The 21969-nt window shown below is 36.3% G+C and overlaps 7 protein-coding genes across 7 annotated transcripts; 2 read left to right on the top strand and 5 right to left on the bottom strand.

Annotated features, from left to right (window-relative positions):
* On the top strand, positions 1-3982 carry LOC18020805 (vacuolar cation/proton exchanger 3). The gene is made up of 11 exons (XM_006403811.2): positions 1-288; positions 809-876; positions 1467-1495; positions 1591-1787; positions 2014-2235; positions 2387-2527; positions 2618-2734; positions 2969-3022; positions 3119-3235; positions 3444-3534; positions 3628-3982. The coding sequence occupies exons 1-11, from the start codon at positions 1-3 to the stop codon at positions 3687-3689; spliced, it is 1386 nt and encodes a 461-aa protein (XP_006403874.1). The 3' UTR covers positions 3690-3982.
* A 477-nt stretch (positions 3983-4459) lies between these two features.
* LOC18020804 (probable envelope ADP,ATP carrier protein, chloroplastic) lies at positions 4460-7849 on the top strand. Its single transcript, XM_006403810.2, has 10 exons — positions 4460-4861; positions 5198-5254; positions 5356-5418; positions 5508-5564; positions 5937-6020; positions 6398-6466; positions 6615-6727; positions 6828-6997; positions 7139-7217; positions 7453-7849. Exons 1-10 carry the CDS (start codon positions 4511-4513, stop codon positions 7556-7558), a joined length of 1149 nt encoding a protein of 382 aa, XP_006403873.1. The 5' UTR covers positions 4460-4510; the 3' UTR covers positions 7559-7849.
* LOC18020709 (high mobility group B protein 1) lies at positions 7766-10069 on the bottom strand. Its single transcript, XM_006403809.2, has 8 exons — positions 9934-10069; positions 9581-9656; positions 9163-9285; positions 8998-9055; positions 8875-8919; positions 8394-8474; positions 8259-8327; positions 7766-8163 (listed from the first exon to the last, which is right to left on the bottom strand). The coding sequence occupies exons 2-8, from the start codon at positions 9646-9648 to the stop codon at positions 8050-8052; spliced, it is 558 nt and encodes a 185-aa protein (XP_006403872.1). The 5' UTR covers positions 9649-9656; positions 9934-10069; the 3' UTR covers positions 7766-8049.
* Positions 10070-10460: 391 nt separating this feature from the next.
* On the bottom strand, positions 10461-12066 carry LOC18020708 (clathrin light chain 3). The gene is made up of 3 exons (XM_006403808.2): positions 11646-12066; positions 11032-11185; positions 10461-10938 (listed from the first exon to the last, which is right to left on the bottom strand). Exons 1-3 carry the CDS (start codon positions 11978-11980, stop codon positions 10672-10674), a joined length of 756 nt encoding a protein of 251 aa, XP_006403871.2. The 5' UTR covers positions 11981-12066; the 3' UTR covers positions 10461-10671.
* A 406-nt stretch (positions 12067-12472) lies between these two features.
* On the bottom strand, positions 12473-18233 carry LOC18020707 (sulfate transporter 3.1). Its single transcript, XM_006403807.2, has 12 exons — positions 17807-18233; positions 17237-17444; positions 16440-16611; positions 16249-16314; positions 15872-15985; positions 15414-15530; positions 13995-14121; positions 13577-13863; positions 13280-13470; positions 13099-13184; positions 12936-13012; positions 12473-12862 (listed from the first exon to the last, which is right to left on the bottom strand). The coding sequence occupies exons 1-12, from the start codon at positions 18150-18152 to the stop codon at positions 12677-12679; spliced, it is 1977 nt and encodes a 658-aa protein (XP_006403870.1). The 5' UTR covers positions 18153-18233; the 3' UTR covers positions 12473-12676.
* A 469-nt stretch (positions 18234-18702) lies between these two features.
* Positions 18703-19620, bottom strand: LOC112087797. Its single transcript, XM_024157788.1, has one exon. It carries the CDS (start codon positions 19618-19620, stop codon positions 18703-18705), a length of 918 nt encoding a protein of 305 aa, XP_024013556.1.
* A 1080-nt stretch (positions 19621-20700) lies between these two features.
* Positions 20701-21569, bottom strand: LOC112087796 (glutathione S-transferase T2-like). The gene is made up of 2 exons (XM_024157787.1): positions 21296-21569; positions 20701-21197 (listed from the first exon to the last, which is right to left on the bottom strand). The coding sequence occupies exons 1-2, from the start codon at positions 21567-21569 to the stop codon at positions 20701-20703; spliced, it is 771 nt and encodes a 256-aa protein (XP_024013555.1).
* Positions 21570-21969: the final 400 nt, after the last annotated feature.

The raw sequence follows: 21969 nt of genomic DNA, 5'->3' as shown, positions 1-21969 counted from the left end.
ATGGGGAGTATCGTTGAGCCATGGGCAATCGCGGAGAGCGGAAACGCAAACGCAAACGCGACCGCCAAGGGTTTGAGCAGAGAGCTGCGACATGGGAGAACGGCGCACAACATGTCGTCATCGTCTCTTAGGAAGAAATCAGACCTGAGACTGATTCAGAAGGTCCCATGCAAAACTCTCAAGAACATTCTCTCAAATCTCCAAGAAGTCATTCTTGGTACTAAGCTCACTGTCCTCTTTCTCGCCATTCCTCTCGCCATAATCGCCAAGTCTTACCACTACGGTCGCGTAAGCTCTCTCTCTCAAATTTGGTGAATTTTGCTAGATAGATTAGGCAATTCTTGTTCAGTATCCCAAAGTGATTAATTAGTTGAAGGGAGTGAGAATTTTCCCAACCAATATTAAGGATTATTTATCTACATGTAAGACATAATTTTTGTTAAGTTTTTAGATTTAATTTTCACAAGTATATTTATTATATCTGAATAGTACTAGCAAAATCACTTGTTATTCTATGGCGTTAAAGCAAAGCTTCTATCGGAGTATCATACATCTGTCGAGGAGTAATAAATGGTTTCTCTCGGGAAAACATTATCTACGCTCTATATTTTGTAATACTGTCTGTATCTACTTATGCCTAAATCCCGTGATTAATTTTATGGTTAAATAATAATTGGTTTCTTTGTTTGTATTACGCCACGTAATTATGCGTTACCTATATTTAGTGCGTGGTTTTGGAAAAAGGATAAAGATAGGTTTATTTATTTCTAAAATATTATTCTTTTGTAAAATTAAATGTATGTGACAGCCGTTGATATTTGGACTGAGCTTGATAGGGCTGACACCTCTAGCTGAGCGAGTTAGCTTTTTGACAGAGTAAGTACTAATCGTCCCGTTGTCAAAAAAAAAAAAAGTACTTATCGTCCCACATAATCTATATAGTATATACAGTCCTTATAACGTAAAATATGTGGCATATGTTTTGGCTGCAAATGGTTTCCTTTTGGGGGAAAACCCGTTAAGAAATAAAGTATTACAGAAAAAAATTATGATATTATTCAAATTTTAAACTATTAGTGATATTTTTTTTTTAAAGTATCTATTTTAAACTTTATACTTTGTTTTAAAATTTTATTCAACACTTCATTATTTATTTCCTATTACTGATCAAGGAATACTTTAAATATTTTATCACGTTTTCCTCTAGCATCAAACTAATTAAAATTTGGTATCATTTCAGAATTACGTATTGTTGGTGAAAATCACTTTTTAAGATTCTGTTAAAGTTTCAAGCCGATGTTAAAAAGCCAATGATTCAGCTTCTTTGACAAAGAAAACTACAGTGTGGATAAAAAAAGATACGAATTATCTCAATAAGCCAAAATAAATTTTTAGTTACAATTTTATACAACCAAATATCACATACGATTAGCATAGACATGATCGGTTTGCCTTAACTCGCGCAGGCAACTAGCTTTCTACACGGGTCCAACAGGTAACGGAGTTTCATACTAATAAATTACTCAATCATGTAAATGTAATCAACAACGTCGCTTACATCATGTTTCTATGTGTTTGTTTTCTTGGCAGTGGGCGGTTTGTTGAACGCGACTTGTGGAAACGCGACGGAGCTGATAATCGCGATACTAGCGTTGGCTAATAACAAAGTAGCAGTGGTGAAATACTCTCTGTTGGGTTCAATTCTCTCAAACCTTCTCTTGGTTCTCGGCTCCTCCCTCTTCTGTGGTGGTATCGCCAATATTCGCCGTGAGCAGCGGTTCGACCGGGTATATATGCCTTCCCTTTTGCACCATCTGGTTTAATTCTTATGGTAATTTTACATAACCAAACCGGATAAACATGCATACAATTGCATTCGGGACTAAACCAAACCAGTACCGATTTATATAAATTCAGGTTTACTTCACTTGAACCGGATAAAAATCATTCTCCGCGGTTATCAAAGCTGGTAGGAGTTTTGTTAATGAGATGTTTCTCTTCTCAATGTTACAGAAACAAGCGGATGTGAACTTCTTCTTGCTGCTTATGGGTTTGCTGTGTCATTTGCTGCCATTGTTGTTAAAATATGCAGCAACTGGAGAAGCATCAACCTCTCTGATTAACAAAATGTCGCTTAGTCTTTCACGGACAAGCAGCATCGTTATGCTTATCGCTTACATTGCTTATCTCATCTTCCAGCTTTGGACTCACCGCCAATTGTTTGAAGCACAAGAGGTAACGAAACGTTACATGTTTATACTGGATCTTGCTTTCCAAGTTATCTCGAGTAGTTTATGTAGTTTAATGGGTTTCATTTTTTTTTTTTGGTGAATTGAATATAATGGGTATAAATGATGTGACTGTATTATTTTCAAATGGGATTCAGGACGATTATGATGATGCGTATGATGATGAGGTGACTGTTGAAGAAACTCCGGTGATAGGATTTTGGAGCGGATTTGCTTGGCTTGTTGGGATGACACTCGTCATCGCATTGCTATCAGAGTATGTTGTAGCCACGATCGAGGTAATTAATTAAGTTGATATATTTAAATTCCTTGATTTGAAACAAATACTCACAATATTAATTATATGGAGGTTTACAAATCTTGGTCAGGATGCATCGGACTCATGGGGATTATCAGTGAGTTTCATAAGCATCATATTGCTTCCTATTGTTGGAAATGCGGCTGAGCACGCTGGTGCCATCATTTTCGCATTCAAGAACAAGCTCGTGAGTTTCCTCTTTTTTTTTTTACATGCCTTCTATTGTTTGTTTGGGTTTGTGTTTTTTTTTTCTTAAATGTTTAGGGTGCATTTTTTTTTTCTTTTCCAAATTCAACTATAAAGAAGAAACAACTTTGTTTTGTTGCAATAAAAATAAGTTCTTATAAAACTTTCACACGTAAATGCAATCGGGTAAGACCTAAATGGAGCACCTCTTTATGTCGAATGGTCATAACGGCAGGACATATCTCTAGGGGTCGCGTTGGGCTCTGCAACTCAGATATCTTTGTTCGTGGTAAGTTCTTAATTATTATGTTAATATCTGAAAGATTCAATGAAATGTTGAGTGCATTATAACAAATTTAAGACGATAATTTGTGGGTTTCCTCAGGTTCCACTGAGTGTTATCGTTGCGTGGATTATGGGAATCAAAATGGATCTCAACTTTAACATTCTTGAAACAAGCTCTCTAGCTTTGGCCATTATCATCACAGCCTTCACTTTACAGGTAATATAAATATATGGTTCATTCGTTTGAGTTTAACTTTCATTAATTTCAGCTTATTTGGTTTGGTCACATACTTACATCAAAATCATTTTTGGTAAACATATTTTGGTTTTATTTCAGTTTTAAAGTATTTTGGTTTGGTTCAATTTGATTTATATGCTTATCCCTGTAATTAATCTATCATCCGTTTGTTTTTGGGGGTGGTTAGGATGGAACTTCTCATTACATGAAGGGATTGGTTCTATTGTTGTGCTATGTCATCATTGCCGCCTGTTTCTTCGTCGACCAAATTCCTCAGAGTAAGCAACTTAGTAAACCAACTAATATATAAATTTCTAATGAAAATGGCCAAAATGTATAATGCTACTTTTGTGTTTCACCCAACAAACCAGATGGTGCTATCGTGGGAGTTCAACACAGGAACATTGCAGGAGGAGGATTTTTCTCAACTTAAAATGGAGAACAAATTATCATCAAATGACTTTTTGTAAGAAAAACAACAACAAAAATGGCAGAAATTAGCAAATATGATTTGATTGAATCACCATCCAAAAACGGAGAGAGAGAGAGACTTGTTAGAGAGATTCCTCAGTATGAAATAGGGAGGGAACTTGATGAAGACAGGTTTTTGATGTTTTAAGTAAGTTACATTTCTTTCTTTCTTTCTTTTGTTTGTTGGCATTTTATGTTGTATATTTTATATATATGTTCTTTTAGTGAGTGATATGAATAAAGGCTATTTTCTCATTTTCTGGTAAAGCTATAAAAGGGATGAGCTGGGTTTGTCATAAACCAACTGAGGTTAAAGAATTCATTTTGTTTGTTGAACAGTTATGGTTCTAATTCTGTCATATGGATTCATGTTTTCACAAGTTCCAACCTTTTTTTTTATTATAACCAAATAGATACAAATACTTTTGGTTATTGATTCTTACAAAAAGAATAGTTATCTTGTGTGTGTTATTCGAACAAAATAAAATCTATACAAATTATGGTATTTAATAAAAAATAAATATATCAAAATTTCATCTATAAAATCTATAAGACATATACAAACTACATAAAAAAAGGATTTACAAACTACATTAAAAAAAGGATATAAAAGATATAAAAGCACATCCTCATAGTCTTTTATGAGAAGCCCATAAAGCCCAATGTAATGCTCGAGCCCTAATGTATTCGCGCCAGTTGACGGAAATACAGAGCGGCCATTTCTATTTCTTTATTGTTGTTTTTTGAAACAAACCTTCGCCTTATCTCTTTTCCCTCTTAACCATGGAGGAAGAAGACACAGCGACTCTCACATTTCACCGTATCCCTTCCCTCAGTTCCTCCATACTAACCTCTTCTCCGGCCAAATCCGGCACCGTACAGTTATGCCGCCGTGTGCGGCGGAATTCGGCTCTCGGAGATGCCGGTTTGGTTAATAGATTCGCCTGCATTTCTCTGGTGGAGAAGTGCGACCAGAGGGAATTCGCTCCGACGTCGACTCAGCTACTGAACAACCCGCTTGCTATCCTTGCTCTTGTCCCCAAAGATGCCGCCATCTTCGCCGCCGGTGCTATTGCCGGAGCCGCCGCGAAAACGGTTACGGCTCCGCTTGACCGTATCAAGCTTCTTATGCAGGTTTTTAGGCTGTCTCTGTAATTTTACTTTGGTATTTTGTTCTTAGGTGGATAATTCTTTTGGCCTCTCGGATTTTATAATTTAAAATTTAAGCAAACGAAATCGTATGTTCAAAATATTTCGAAGCATAAAAGCAATGATACAACTGGTAAATGAATATGAATCCCAAGGACTCTTACTTTCTTAGTGTTTTAGTTCTTTTTAATTATCAGCAAAAAAAAAGAGTAACTGATTAGTCTAGTATCATATATGGTTACAAAGAGATACACATCAGCAGATGAATAAACCGTGGAAAGTGTTTATTTCTTCGTTTCATTGAAAATGGTTTATCTGCAGACACATGGTATACGAATTGGACATCAGAGTGCAAAAAAGGCTATTGGATTTATCGAGGTAGTTTGTACGCCGATGTTCATGTGCTTGTTTTTTCCACATTTGCCTTAGTCTTTCATGTTCTTCTAATTGATGTAAGAGTTATTTGAAATGAACTGCAGGCAATCACTTTGATAGCCAAAGAAGAAGGAGTGAAAGGTTACTGGAAGGGAAATTTGCCACAGGTAATTGTTTTGTTTTGAAATGTGTTGTATTTTATACACGTGAAGAGGTTTTGACTTGAGGTAATGGGTTTTTGAAAATGTGACACCAGGTGATAAGAGTGTTACCTTACAGTGCGGTCCAGCTTTTGGCTTACGAGAGTTACAAGGTTAGTCTGTGTCATCACCAGCCTACTAGCTATTTGGCTTATGTGATGAACAGAAATAAAAAGTTATGGCTGTAAAACACTATAAAGGCACAGAAAATTCCGTAGCTACTTAATCTAGAAAACAAGCCAAGATAATGAAAATTGACATATCAAACGATGATGCTGCTCTAAAGTTAGATAGATTAACCAGAGGGAGCTTATATGAGAGTTAATGTGACCGCCTCTATGAAAATTTCCTTGATTGCATTAGTTTTTTAATTCTCTGTATTTGAAATTGACAACATTTAGCTTAAAGAAAAATTCATCACTTTTCCTGCTCTTTGTCTCTATAATCTGTTCCCTTACACTAATGCTTCCATATTCTGAATTCAGAAATTGTTCAAGGGTAAAGATGATCAACTCTCAGTAATAGGAAGACTTGCAGCTGGTGCTTGTGCTGGTATGACGTCTACTTTGGTGAGTAATCGTGGTTCGATGAATTTACCCCTTTCTAAAATTGTTTATCCTTGTATGGGTTTGTTCATTTGTTGGGGTAAATTAAGGATAACAAACCCACAAAATTAACTCCATAAAAAGTTCACATCCTTATGGTTTATGGTGGCTGTACTGATGTATGACTGAAAAATTAGGCTTAACATCCTCTCTGTCGAAAACTCAACCCTTATATTTATATGCCAATGCAGGAGTTTTATGTGGTTTACCTTCCGCTTTTTAGATTTAATTAGAGTTTCTTCATTTTACTTTAGGCATTCAAGTAACATTTGGTTAGAGTATACACTGCTCCTAGCGTGTAGATATGTTAATCTGATTCTTGCATCTTGATTCTTATGCAGTTGACATACCCACTAGACGTTTTGAGATTAAGGTTGGCAGTAGAACCTGGCTACCGAACAATGTCTCAGGTGAGATTGTTTTTCATTTCATCGTTCCTAACTTAAGCCCTCAAACTCCAATCATTAATAGCCATGTCCTCATTTGTAAATGTGGGATGAGATATGGTCATGTTCATGTATTGATTGATAGACATTGTGTTAATGTAAACTCTTGCAGGTTGCTTTGAGTATGCTCCGTGAAGAAGGAATTGCATCTTTCTATTACGGTCTGGGACCTTCTCTAGTGGGGATAGCTCCATATATTGCTGTTAACTTTTGTATTTTCGATCTGTGAGTCTGCTAAACTTTCGTTCCATTCGTTTCAAGTACCCTTACGAAACAAAATTTTTGAATCGGGCTAATATCTTTTTCTTCCCATAACTGACAATAGAGTGAAGAAGTCTTTACCGGAGGAATATAGACAAAAGGCACAATCGTCTCTATTGACAGCTGTTCTTTCGGCCGGTATTGCAACACTGACATGTTACCCTCTCGACACTGTGAGACGGCAAATGCAAATGAGAGGAACTCCATACAAATCAATCCCGGAAGCATTTGCTGGTAAATAGTATTTTTCATCAGTGCAACACATTAGAGAAAGATCTTCATAACTCGATTTACGTTTAATACATGTTTTGTATAACTGAGCAAAAAAAGAGACTGAGAGTTTTGTTCTGAGGCATTTTTACATCTGCTGTGCAGGAATTATAGACCGTGATGGGCTTATAGGCTTGTACCGTGGCTTTTTACCCAATGCATTGAAAACTCTACCAAACAGCAGGTTAGACTCTTCTTAAACAATAGAATTAGCAATTCTCAGTGTATTTATTTAGATGCTCCTAGGTTGTTTATGTATGTGATAGAAAACAAAACCAAACCCAAAACTATTGCTATGCTTATTGGATCATATAGTCTCGTAACTTGGAACTTTGAGTATTCTTTTATTCAGGTGTTAGGAACCTCACAATGCCAACATGATAAGGATTACTGAATGTCCGTTTATGTTTATTTTGCAGCATTAGGCTTACAACCTTCGATATGGTAAAACGCCTTATCGCCACAAGTGAGAAGCAGCTTCAAAAGATCAACGATGATAATCGTAACCGAGACCAAACTCGATAGCCATTTCTTAAGTTTTGGGTACATTAAAATTTTGGAGCTGCTGGAATATTTTTGCTTGAGTGACTAGTTTTACTTTTTTGTTTTTCACTTTGCTAGTTCAATTTGGGGAAAAAATTGTATTTTCAGCAAAATTATGTCGGAAAATTCGTTATTATTTGGACTTCAGTAGAAAACCAACAACCTTGAGATTCAAGAGACATAAGATGCATTTGAAGGGAGAGCTTGAAACATGTACATAGTTTGAGACTTTGAGTGTTTTGGTTTACATGATCACTAAAGCAGATATTGGTACATTGTTTGTTGTGGAGAAAAGGTTGAAACAAACCCCCTGAACCGCTAAGAACTGTTTCGCTTTCTTACGAAAAGAAAAAAACACACAGACACACGATTTGGATCTATATAGTTCTCGACACACAAATTACAAAATACTTACTTCTGCTTCTGGACCCACAGTTATGCCCGAGTTACAGAATCTGATTTCTATCTCCGGTTTAGTCTTCATCCTCATCGTCATCAGCATCACCATCATCATCGTCATCATCTTCATCTTCATCTTCATCTCCTTCTTCTTCACCTCCTGTCTTTCCCTTCTCTAGCTGCTCTTCCTGCCGAGAAACATCAAGAGAAACATATTCTTAAGAAACATAAAACTCATTACAAGACACAATAGGTCATGTATAAACTCTGCATTGTTTTTTACCTCCTCACTAGCTTCATCTTCATCATTCACCTCGGACCTAGACTTCTCAGATTCATCACTCCCTTCCTCCTGATCCCATAGCAAGGAAATTAGAAGTAGCTACATAAGTGTTTGTATATGTGAGTTAGAGCTTACCATGTTTTTGTTGTATGCATCCATAAGCTTTTCATATTCAGCTTTCCTCTTTGCAGCTTTTTCTTCGTATGGAGCCTTTTCCTTCAAATAGGAAGAGGGGAAACTAATGTCAGTGTCACACTAGTCTCCTTTTTTAGTTCAAAAATCACAATAGAGTATTCAAGTGATATTTTTGGAGACCAAAAGACTTCAATATTAGTAACAAATGACGTAACCAATGTTGTTTAAACTTTCTGGCATTATATGTAACCATGGATTAGTTTAGTTTGTGTAAGCTTTCTAGTAAAGATAAAAACAGAAATTTTTTCTAGTCATCTAACAGAAGGTGGTTGTATATAAACGAAGCGGGCAACTAAAACTTTTTCTAATGTGAGATCTACAGATCCATCCTTTCTACAATAGATTAGAAGGTAACTATTTTCATGAACTAAAAGTTCTAGATCCATCACAGTAGCAGAGAGGAAAGGTCAACAAAACTTACAGCTTGAGACATTGACTTCCATTTCTGCCCTCCAGCTTTCCCAACCTTGACAAGGAAAAGGAAGGTACGTAAGACTATGTATATCCAATAAAGGACTAATTAGCACATGTGATCTTTGCTTACAGCAGAGACAGCCTTCACATTTGGATTTTCTTTCTTGAACGTTTGCCTAAAATCTTCTCTGAAACAAAGAAGCCCAGGAAAAAAATCAATCCAGTAACTTTACAACAAAAACAAAATAAAACAAACTAGTAAACTTTCTTCATGGAAAGCATCCACATTACTTACAGAAAGACAAAGAATGCACTAGGAGCTCTTTTCGGTTTGTTTGGATCCTTTTTGGCCCTCTTCTCTTTACGAGTCTCTCGTTTGGTTGCTTTCGCAGCCGGTGCCTTCCTCTTTCCCACCTTTCTGAAAATCAAACAGAGTTTGGTTGTATTTGAGATCAAATCAAAAGAGACAAATAGCTTTTGGCTATATTTGAGATAAGAACAATGCTTGAAGCATAAAACTAGTCTGCCCAACTTAAGCTACAAAGTCAACAACAGCTCCAAGCATGGTCAGTTACTGTTCCGGTACAGCTAAAGCTAAGTCAGATTTGCAAAGATATTTTAATGACCGATTTCAGCAAGAAGATATTCCCTTTCTCAAGAGCCATAGTGTGTCATTATTACTTGTGAAAGTTTCAGAGAGGTAATGGATTAACCTGTCATCAACTGGCTTCAAGGTTTCCTTTGTGGTCTTAACTTTATCTTTCCCCTTTGCTGTCTTCATCGCTGCAACTGAAGAACCAACGACTTGAATCAATTTCTTAGCAAATTCAGTATGGAACAGAATCAACAGATATACTACTCTCTACAGTGAAAGGAATAAGTCAATCTTATCAGAAGAATCAATCTAAGATACAAAGGAAAAAATCAAATCAACCAAGCCAAGCTCTAGATTCTCCAAAAAGAGGGATAAATAGAACAGGAAACGTAGAAAATGAACTCGAAATAGCAAAAAAAATTGAAGAAACGAATAGATTCAAAAATCAAAACAATAGAGAAAATCCATTACCCTAAAATAATACTCGAGAGACGAATAGAAGATCTGTCCGTTTGAGAGAACCAAGCGGAATCAAAAGAAAAAGACGATCAGAGAGCAAGGGATGAGCATGAAGAGATGCTTATTACCGGTTACCTGTTAAACCTAGGATTGGCGTTTGCCGGTGAACAAAAGGAAAGAGTCCAGTAACCCCAGGTGCTTTTACCTGCTATAGCCGGTCAGATGGTAATAGTGAAGGAAGGTCGTTGATTTGAACGGTTGCGATGAAACGGTTGCCGCCAAATCATGATTTATCAATTGATACGATAAGGATGCGACGGAAGTCACGTGTGGGTCTAAGATGGGCCAACAAGACTTCATTTTAAGAGACGGTTTGGGCATATTTTGTGAAGCCAATCTAAGATGGGCCAATCAACAAGCTAATGAAAATTGAAATTGTAAATTGTACCAAAACCAGATTTCTTTTTTCCTACAACTATAGTTAAACAAAATGGGAGGCTTGCTAAAAAAACCAATCTTCTTTTGGTAGGAAGACGATGTACACACATTATGGTCTGTCTTATTATTGATTATTGAATATAAACATCAAAGTTAAAAACTGTGTGGGAATGCTAAGACCAGAGAAACGTAACCAAAAGAAGCAAAATTCGAGGCTAACACATTGCAGACGGCTTTACACAAAATAAAGAAGAAGTTAACTTGTCACAGAAACAAACTACAGCTTCTTTGAACCTGCGGACCCGTTTGGACTCACGGATCAACTTGAGAAGGTGGCGTAGGCAACTTAGGCTTCATATGAGAAGGTGGATTGTGCTTGAGTCTCGTAAGCACTTGACGCATACGAGAAAGATCAGTGGGTTTCCCTGGTTTTGGTCCTTGTATCACAGTTATGGAAGCTTTCTTACTCTTCCCTTTCTTCTCCAAAACCGGTACTTCACGAGGAATGAGTTCCGCAATCGCCTTCCAATTGTTTTTCTCAGCTTCAGCATAAAACTTTTCTTGGTTCTCCAAAAACAACTGGCAAATAAAAGAAAGCTTGAGAATTTTCACAAACTCAAACACACAAATCTTGATATGATAACAGCAAGTTTACAGAGACCCAATCACCACCTTCTCTTTCTCGCGGTTGGATTTCTTGTTGTTTTCAACAGTTATGCTACGCTTGCTATAGAACTCGGCCTTGTATTGCTCTGCTGTTTCTATAATCTGCTGAACCATTTCTTTCTCCTTCTTCTCCTTCTCTTCCAATCTCAGAGCGTTTAGCCTGAGACACACAACGCAACACAACACAACACTTTTCAATATAAGATATTTAATCAGACATTACTAATCCCAGATTATGCTCATGTAAATGGAAAATAAGACAACATAACTGTACCAATTAGTAACAGGATCAAAGACATGGATTACTGGCTTTTGTCAGACTCTTTGTTCAAGGATAAAACTTCTTGAACAAATTAAAAGACCCCATGGGACAATGTTTGGTCAACGTTAGGAGTTGACCCCTTATTCAATGGATATTTTACAGACTTGCTAGATTAAGGTTTTAGGCAAATCCAAAGCAATCAAATCCAAAACTCGTGGAAACTCTATAAAAACATCGACTTTACAAAACGGAAAAAAAAAAATCGAAAAATTCGAAGATTATAGAATTTATGAATTAAAAAAAGAGACGATGAAGCTAGTAAAGGATCAAAAGCTGCATGCAAGAAGAAAGGTTTTACCTTCGCCACTCCCTGAGAGCGAAACCTTCCTCTTTCTCCATGACCGATGGAGGCGGCAAGATCGGACCGTTCGTAGGTTCTGAACTGTTTACAAACGGCGGAGATTGATTTTCTGGTAGTTCCTTCTGCGATGACGAGAAATCTCCTTCGTTAGAGTGAGGAGACGAATCGCCGCCTGGTGAGTCTTTCTCAGGTTGGGAGTCAAAATCGGAGAAGGACGAGTCAAATCGCTGCGACTGGAAACGAGACTCGTAAGGCGTGTGGTTTCCACCGTCGTGGCCATCTTCTTCCGTCGAACGAGTCGAGTCACCGAGTCGTGAATCGTCGTTGCTCATCTTAAGTTCTGTTTTCTCCAAAAAAGTCTCCTTGCTCTGCTTGTGAACACACTGGATTTCGTAACGACGAAGTTCTTCTTGGAAAGAACCACGTGGCATTTTAGTATTTGTTGGAGATTAAAGACACGAAAGCATTGAAAATGATACATCGTACGTATCGTGGATCTGACTCTATTTGCTTACGTGTCCTGTTTTGTATGGGGCAAAGAAGCATCCGTATGGTGGACGTTGACGTACAGAACTATTATCTTCAGATCCCTTGAATGTTCTAAACTTGATGGGCTTTTATGAAAAGAGAAGGCCTTTTAGATCACAAAACCGCTTTTGTAACACACATGATTTTATTTACGGTTTAATTCGGTCAGTTAATTACGATTTTGGTGGTTTATTTTATTTTTAGTGATTTGTACGCTTGCAAACGATATTGGTCGAACTTCATAATCACAACTTCTTCAGACTTCTCTTCAATATTTTTATATTCCGCTAAACGTCAAAAAATTTTACATATATAACACTGGATAATCTACATTTACCCTTGTTGTAACTTATAAGGAGATCATAAAGAGTACAAATTGCATGTGAGATGTGTTACACACAGTAAACTTTACAAAATGCGATAATTACCTTTTCCTGATATTTAAGATTACATACAGCAATTTAATTACGAGCACTCTCAAAACGACTAAAAAAAAGGAATTATACATTGTTCCAAGGCTCTTCTTTGGAGGCCGGTTCGTTTTTGAACGTGTGAAGCCTGAAACTACAAGCCTCCACGGCTTCTCCTACCGTTAAGAACATCCATTCTTTGCCCAAATTACCATCGATGAATTTGGATCTTGTTAATTTCTTCACGACCTCTCCTTTCGGATTTGCCAATACTAACTGAGGATTAAAAAAAAAAAGATTTAACAATATGAAGAATACGCGTAATGTACCCTAAAAAGCATTACGTTACCTTCAGCGCTCTTCTGTCGATAATTTTCTTAATTTCCTCCATCATGCTTATACCACTCGTGTCGATATTACCAACAGCTGTTTTGTTCAGCACACACAAATTTAGCCTCGAACAAAAACAATACAAGTAGTATCATAGAAATTAAATCAAGATATGCAATTACCGGACATATCGAGTATAACATATTGCAAACTGCTTTCTCCTGATGTTTTGACTCTCTCTTCCTCTTCATCGATCCACCTTGTGATTCTGTACCCGGCAAATAAATGAATAGGAAACATAATTATAAACTAATCCTCATTAATTCCTTGGCGTGTATAAATGAATTAGGGTTAAAAGGTTACCTCTCACGCAAGTAACCAGCGTTGGCAAAGTAGATGGGAGCGTCAATTTCCAAAATGAGAAGACCAGGAACGGTTCTTGAGTAAGGATACTGCTCAGTGTTCCTATATATCATGCTGTTTGGTATGTTTCCCTTCACCGCAGTCCGTGGCCTCGACATGAATAGCAACAATCTCGCTATCGATATCGCCACCTTTTCACAGAATGTAAATGTAAATGCAAACGCCAAACACAAACAACACAGTATAAATCTGAACTATATGAGGTATATTCTGAAGTAAATGTATAATAAGACTTACGGCGAGGACGAGACCGATCTCGACACTACCGAAGACAACACCAAAGTAGGCGCTCATGCAGACGAGGAAGTCGAATTTGTCGACTTTCCAGAGATGAAAGGCAGCTTGATAGTCAATGAGGCCGAGCATAGCGGCTATGATGATAGAGGAGAGGACGACGAGTGGTGTGTAGTGGAAAAGCGGAGTGAGGAAGAGCAGTGTGAACATTACCGCAATCGCCATCACTATGTTCGACACTGCTGTCTTGCAACCCGCGTTGAAGTTCACGGCCGACCTCGAAAACGGTCCTAGAACGCAGTGTGTGGTAATGTGATTAATATTATATTATAATTAAGTTTTTTTTTTTTTGTTTTTTCAGATTACATATATAGTTAAGAGATGTGGTAATAATATAAATTGAAGGTGTATGTGTACATACCGGTTGTGAGGTAACAAGAAGTGAGGGAACCAACGATGTTCATCATTCCAAATGCTATCATCTCTTTGTTCCCGTCAATGTTGTAGTTCTTGAACATCGCAAAGCTCCTCCCCACAGCTATACCTTCCTGCATTTTTACACATGATTTGTTTTTTTTTTAGTTTTTTTTTTTTATGATTTTCATTTTTTATTTTTCATATTTTAATCTCAAAACTGCATACAGTAAAACCTCTATAAATTAATAATGTCGAGACCGTGATATTTTATTAATTTATCGTGATATTAATTTATCTGTAAATTAATAATTATTAATTTATAAGAGAAAACTTGTTTTCTATATATAATTTTTAAAAAATTCTTTGGAATAACGTTATATTTTTAAAGTTTAACAAATCTTAAAATATAAATTATGATTAACAATCAATAAAATAGTTTTTAATACCATATTGGATTGTCTATATAAAAATATATATGTTCATAAGTTTAAAATTTATAAAAAAATTATGGCTACTATCTGTATTATTAATGATAAAATTGAAGATAACACTATAATATATTTAAAAACATTTACAGGTAAAAAATCAATTATCACATTAAAAAATCATCATTAAAATTTGAATGTATGCCGTAAAACACCAATAAGAGCTACTGATATAATAACTAGAGAGATGAGATTCAATGAGATTTTAACCTTAAATAAAATCAAATATATTGGTCATATTATAAATATTATATATACATATATTTATATAAATTTATATAATTATTAATTTATATTTTTGTTGGGACCATATATTTACATAGGAGTTTCAAAAAAAAATATTATCTTATTATCTTATCGAATTTGATGAATTTTTACATTGTCCCGATTTGGAACCATCAAAATTTATTAATTTATAGTGATTATTGATTTATCGAGTATTAATTTATAGAGATTTTACTGTATTATGAGTTATAAAAATTGCTCTCGGTTAGGTTAGTTTCCTAGCTTTTAACTTTAGTTGGAAAAGGGGCTATTAAGGTCCGGACTGATGTGAAAAAGCTAACCCAAAAGTGAAAGGAGGTGTATTCAATCTAGCATTTGGAGTGATTTGTATTAAAATCATATATATGTTTGAAAATATATATATTAAAAAGTTTTGTAAAATCTCATGTTATTGAATTAGTGATTTGTAAGGAACCACTAATTGAATACTTGGTTAATTTGCTAGTGACACTGTTAGTAGAATTTCCTTTCTTCGTTAAAATTAGTCGAGTATAATAATTAGCATTTATGAGTTAATGAAAGAAGACATTTTACACAATACTTAGATCATATTTCTTCCAGATTATTACTCTATCTCTCCGATTATTACTCTCAAAGTTCAAAGCATACTATTTTCTCGTTAAATCCAAGACCTATAACTAATCTTTACTTACAGCGAGGGCGATGATGCCAGTGATGAGGCCAGTCTTGACAGCTGTCGACATGTAAGGGGAAGTGAAGACGAGATCAGACACGGACAGTGGATTTAACCCTTTCTTCAGGTTCCCTATCTGCACATATCGTACACCTTCTTTTATTCTATCATTCCTCTCCATTTTGTACAAAATTATAATAAATAAAATTCCGAGAAAGCACATGAGCCCACTTCTTTTCCCACAATCATTTAAAAACTTACAACTTCTTGCTTCTTGTATCTTTTCTAACCACAATATTCTACCTTATTTTTCTCTCTTTTTTAAATTAAGGTGAAATGTAAATATTAAGGTGACATGTATATATTAATTTTGTCGATTTCGGTGAAATGACTATACATTATATATTTTTGGTCTTTATTGAATTATTGTTTCAATTATTATTGTCAAAATAAAGAGATGGAGAGATTGAAAAATACCACTTGAACACCATGTCTCTCAGCGTGAGTGAAGTAAACCAAGAGGCTTCCAAGAATCACTGAGGTCAAAGGAGCCATCGCCGCCACCCAGAAGAATTTTGGTTTCTTCGTGCTCTGCATCATCAATTCGTCATTAACACACATTAAATTACGTTTTCTACTGTGTGATTACTTAGATTTCATCATGTGAATTTGTCTCTTATATATATTCTTTGTAAGAAAAAGATTGATAAAGACGAGAATAATGGAATTATACGATTACGAACTATCATTGTAGCGTGTCTTTGTTAAAATCCGCCCTCGTCCAAAAAAATGGGAATAATTAATTTGATTCAAATCATGATAAAAAGGTAAGAGTTGAAATAATGAAATCTTACGAAATATTTGGTGGAGAGAAGGAAGAAAAGGAAACCACAGCCGAGAACGCCACTCTCCCATCTCCACTGCACAACAAAAATACCTTTAATATTTTTAAATTTATCGACACTGTAAACTTGAGTGATATTTTGGTAAATTTAATTAAATAATTAATTAGCCAAAAAATAAATAAAGCGGAAATAAGACACACCTGGTGAGTTTGGGAGAAAACGGAACGCATGACAGAGATAACATCAGTGGCTTCTGTGAAATGTTTAAGTCCGAAAATACCCTTAAGCTGTTGCAGACTCACCACCGTCGCTGCTCCTCCCATGAATCCCACTATCGTTGCATGCGATAGAAAATCCACTATGAACCCTAACCTGCAATTAAAATTATCTTTAAAACTTTTTCACCTTTATTTACTTTTGTGTAATTTTACTTTTTTTGGTTAAAAAGTTTGTTTCTTTATTGGTAATTGTTGAAAAGATACTGACAGTAAATGATCAGTTTGCATCATTGACTCATCCATCACCAAACTCACCAGCTTTATCAGAATTTTTGGGAATCTATAATAGATTCCACCTATAAATGTATACGTCACAGAAAATATCTCCCATGTCTTTTGGACCAAGTAGTAACCAATCACACTAAAAAATTAAAAACATAATCATACCAGTAAAGTAATTACATTCGCGTAGGATTCTCTACACAGTTATCACGCGTTTATCCTATAGGCTCGTTTGTCAGCAATATCAAGTTCACGTGACGTAACTTGCAATGACGTATTTCACTCATAGCCCAGTGCTTTCTGAATGGTTTATAATGTCTTTTTTTTTTATATTGTATGAGTCCAAGAAAGCAAGGTGAAACAAAAGGTTAATATTTTTGTTCAGATATTTTTGAGTGCCGGATTCTTTGTCCACATCCAAAGGTATAACTCACACTTTAAAACCAGATAAAAAAAGGAAAATAAAGTAACAAAGGAGAAATCAATTAAATAAGAACCTGAAAAAGCCGAGTGAGGCTTCGAAAACGCCGGCGAAAAACGTGGCGGTGAAAGCGATTTGAAGGTAAAGCTTAGGATATTTCTCAGCGTCTATTTCTTTGCTCAACATCGCACCTGTCAACAGAGACGCAACCGCAACCGTTCCGACCGCCAAATCCTTTGAACTCCCCAGTACCGCGTACACCAATGGCGGTACAAAACTCGAGTCTAATTAAACGCAAACAAACAAACAAAAACACACAGTACAATACAATAATTAGAACTCTGAATTTTAATCAAACTGTATTGAGTTTCATTGTATAATTACTTACTGCCTTTCCTAGATTATAATTTGTTTTAGTTTAATTGTCAGAAACTTTCTTTTATCAGGAATAAAATATTTGAGTTAGGACAAAACAAAAAAAAAAGTGTTGGATTTGAGGTTCTTTTGTTATTGCCGTAATGCTCGCTATCTATTTCTTAAAAATATAGTTCTCAGTGTAATCATAAGAAACCGCCATTTTTATTTTAATAAAGAACCGTTTTACAAACAAAAAAAAAAGAATAGAAAAAGAAGAAATAACGCTTACAAAGGCCAAGAATGGGAGGCAAGTTAGCGAGTTTGGCGTAACTGATGCCCTGAGGGATGGCGAGGCTAGCGATGGTGATTCCGGCAATGAGATCCGATTTGAAGAACTTGAGATTGTAGCGTGGAGCCCATTCGCAGATCGGGAAGAAGTACTTGATGCCTAATACAACTTTCCTAGATGCTTTCTGGTTCTTGAACTGTCTAAAAGGGTCGTCTGGAAACAGAGTTTCCTTCAATGAGTACTGAAGTGACTTCAAGAACGGCTGAGGCTCGGGAGCCTCCACCGTGTGGTGGCGGCGGTGCGACTCCTCCGCTCCTTGAGGAAATGTGTAGTCCGCCGTGCCCATTTGAAGACCGCTCGGATTCGGTTCGTGGTTAGGAAAGATTTTGTTGGAGTTTTTGGCGGCTGGAATTTAGGAATGAGGAGAAGAGCTAAGGTGGTTTCTTCTTTTTATAGGAGGAGTTACTAGTTAGTGTGTATAATGTAATAAATAGATAAATAGAAGAAAATAATTCAAAAGCGTTGAAATTAATATTGGAACCTAGCACTGGGTGAAAGTGCGTAAGGGCATCTCCAACCATGATATCTATGGGGTTCATAGCAATTGTTTATTAGTTTTATTGCTTATTAAAAAAGAAATCATCTCCACCTTAAAACTACTTTTCATCAATGAACCTATATTTGAGTATCAATTGAATATAATAATAATATAATTTATAAAAAAAAAATTCGATTTTTTCAAAATTAACATTACATAATTAAAATTACATAAAAACAACATTAAAATACAAATACAATACATGAAACACTTAGAAAACATTAGAATACACAAACATTTAAAAAATACTGAAATATGAAATCTTAAAGGAAATAACAAAATACAATACATGAAGCACTTAACCAAATTTATGCCATATATGTTCAACTAGATCATTTTTTAATTGCTGATGAATATCGTTATCACGAACTTGATTGCGAATCCCGATCATATTGCCAATATTTGTGGGCATATAGGTCGAATACGTCATATCGACTTGTGAAAATCTCGTTCCTTCTCTTTGTTCAAACTCTGATAGATCATATTGGGTGTCGGATTCTCTTTCGTCTTCTACTATCATGTTGTGTAAGATGATACACGTTCTCATAATCTTGCCTATTTTTTCCTTATCCCAAATAAGAGCAGAGTTTTTGACAATAGCAAATCTTGCTTGCAAGACTCCGAAAGCTCTTTCAACATCTTTCCGAACAAATTCTTGTCGTGTAGCAAATAACTTTTCTTTCTCACTTTGTGGAAGGTGGATAGATTGTATAAACGTTGCCCAATTTGGGTAAATACCGTCGGTGAGGTAATATCCAAGTCGGTACTGATTTCCGTTGACAGAGAACCTGACTTTTAGAGCTCGACCTTGTAATACATCATCAAAAATAGGTGAGCGATCGAGAACGTTTATATCGTTTAAAGTACCTGGAGGTCCAAAAAAGGCATGCCAAAACCAAAGATCGTATGATGCTACAGCCTCCAAGACAATTGTTGGTTTTCCTGAACCCCGTGTATATTGGCCTTTCCAGGCTGTTGGACAATTTTTCCACTCCCAGAGCATACAACCGATGCTTCCAATCATCCCGGGGAATCCACGATCCTCTCCTTCATTAAGCAAGCGTTGAAGATCTTCTCTAGTGGGTCGTCTTAAATACTCATCCCCGAAAGATGATATGATTCCTTCCGTGAAATGTTCCAAGCATGAAATTGTTGTACTTTCACCGAGGCGCAGGTATTCGTCCACTGCATCCGCAGCACTACCATATGCTAACATACGAATTGCTGCCGTAAATTTTTGTTATCCCGATAGACTAACTCTTCCAGTGGCATCTCTCCGTTGTTGAAAAAATGGCATTTCTTGGGAAAGTTGTCCCACAATACGCATGAACAATGACTTGTTCATTCTGAAACGGCGGCGGAATAAGTTGGGCGGGTATGTAGCATCTTCACTGAAGTAGTCATTCCATAAACGGATATGACCTTCTTCACGATTTCTTTCAATATATGCTCTCTTCTTCTTCTTCTTTGGTTTGGGAACTGTTTGACGTTCAAGAAAAAAGTTCAAAGCTTTGTCAAATTTTTGATCAAAAAGATCATCAAACTGGTCATCCAAACTATCATCAACAATTTCAACAAAATTTTCATCATAATTTTCATCAAAACCATTGTTGAAATCATTGTAAGAAGAAGATGCCATGAGAGAGGTTAAACAACAAATTTTAAAAACGGTGTTTAGGTGTTTAGAAGAGAAGAGTTGGATTACTTTTAAACCGTTTGTGTTTGAGAAGATAACATAGAAGAAGATAGAAGAGAAGACTTTGAGAGACATAGTTTGAGGGTGCTTTGTTGCTATATATAGATGGGCGATTATGAGAGATGAGGTAGTGGATACCAACATCTGAAAAATCATGTGGCTACAAAGATATAAAAAATAAAACATGTGGATACAAATACAACTCAAATAAATATGTGGATACAAACATATGAGTACACAGCTTTAAGACAACTTGCGGATACAAACAAGTGATAAAGACGATAGGACACATCTCTATGATACAAACAAGCTTTATGACAACTTGCGGAGTCAGCACTTTCTCCAAACCTGTTCAATACAAAACCATTACCAAAGTCCAGAAACCAAATGTATGAAAGCAATTTCCAAAGTAAATGTATGAAAGCGATTTCCAAGCCATAATGTAGTAGATAAAGTGCCATTACATGAACTTAAAAAACACAAGGATATGAAATGGAAAGCATAAACCGAAGTTCAAAATCTACCCTAAACATTGTGGTCGTCTTAAAAACATGAAAACACCATTCTTCAACAAAGAAAAACCCAACAGTTCACTAAAGATTAACCCAACAGTTCACTAACTAGTTTATCCTTGAGGGCCCTTTCCTTTTCTGAAAGTAAGTTCATTCGTAACACCAAACTATCAAGCAATTTCTGCTTGGAGAGCCTGTCCTTAATCGCAAGATCCTGTTTCTTTATTTCCCAAAACTTGTTCATCTCCGTCAACTCTTGCCCGTCATCTTCATCGGATTGAGCACCCTTTTTACCCTTGCCATTGCTTTCCAAAGCCTTCTTCGCTGCCTTCACACCCGGGGGCCGACTCTCTGGTGACTCCTCAGCATCAACTTCATGTGGCGATGTTGCAGCCGGTGACTTGTTCTTCCTTTTTTTGACCTCGCTCTCTTTCACAGCGGATACTGACGACCACTTCTGGTCGTGCCTGAGTTCACGCCAGCAATGTTCAAGTCCGAACTTGAAGCCGTGATCACTAACAAATATCTGATGAGCAGCCTTCATCAGATCGTTATCATTTTGACCAGAGCTTTGCTGTTTAACGGCTGCATCGTAGCACCCGAAAAATTTGCAAGTCTGGTCATTGATACGGCCCCACCGTTGCTTGCAAAAATCAGCTAAATGCGGACTGTTGTTGAAGTACAGACTGATACGACCCCAAAATGCGCCGGTTTCTGGTCATTCCCGATGACGGGATCCTTGCTTGTGTTCAACCATGCCGAGATCAAAACGATATCTTTAGTTGGATGCCATTTCCTCTTCGATGTTTTCGCGTCAACAGTCACAGTGGGCTCCTCCGTCAACTGGGAACTAAAAGGTGGGAGCTGAGAGGATCCTAAGTCTACATTTGGTGAGAATGAGAAGCCGTTCTCTTCCTGGCTATTTAAGAGGTTAAGAAAGCTGTGCGGTGAAGCCATAGTGGGGTTTACTTGCGTTGAAGTGTGAAATGAAGAAGGGTGATTTGAAGAAGGGTAAAAAGGGTTTAATATAGAAGGATTTAAAGTGTATATTGCTTAGTGTTTGGTGGTGACATTAATAAGGGTTTACAATGTTCTGTTTTATGATGACAATTTTCTCAAGTTTTCAAAACGTTAAAAGATTTAAATTTAAAGTTTTTAAGAGATTTTACGTTTTACTAAATATCTACCAGAGTAGCTAGCAATGAATGAAACCATTAAGCTTACATCGTAGAAGTAATGACCGATGACATGATGGTCTATAAGGGTTTTTAATCTCTATTTAACCTAATCTAAAGCAGCAACCATTGACAAGATGTACCTTAACTATACACCTAACTGTCTTAAATGCTACGAGGTG

Source organism: Eutrema salsugineum, unplaced genomic scaffold (genome assembly GCF_000478725.1).
Source record: "Eutrema salsugineum unplaced genomic scaffold, Eutsalg1_0 scaffold_16, whole genome shotgun sequence".
NCBI classification, from domain to species: Eukaryota; Viridiplantae; Streptophyta; class Magnoliopsida; order Brassicales; family Brassicaceae; genus Eutrema; species Eutrema salsugineum.
The sequence above is the reverse complement of the archived record's forward strand: the minus strand, read 5'-3'. Positions and strand labels throughout refer to the sequence as shown.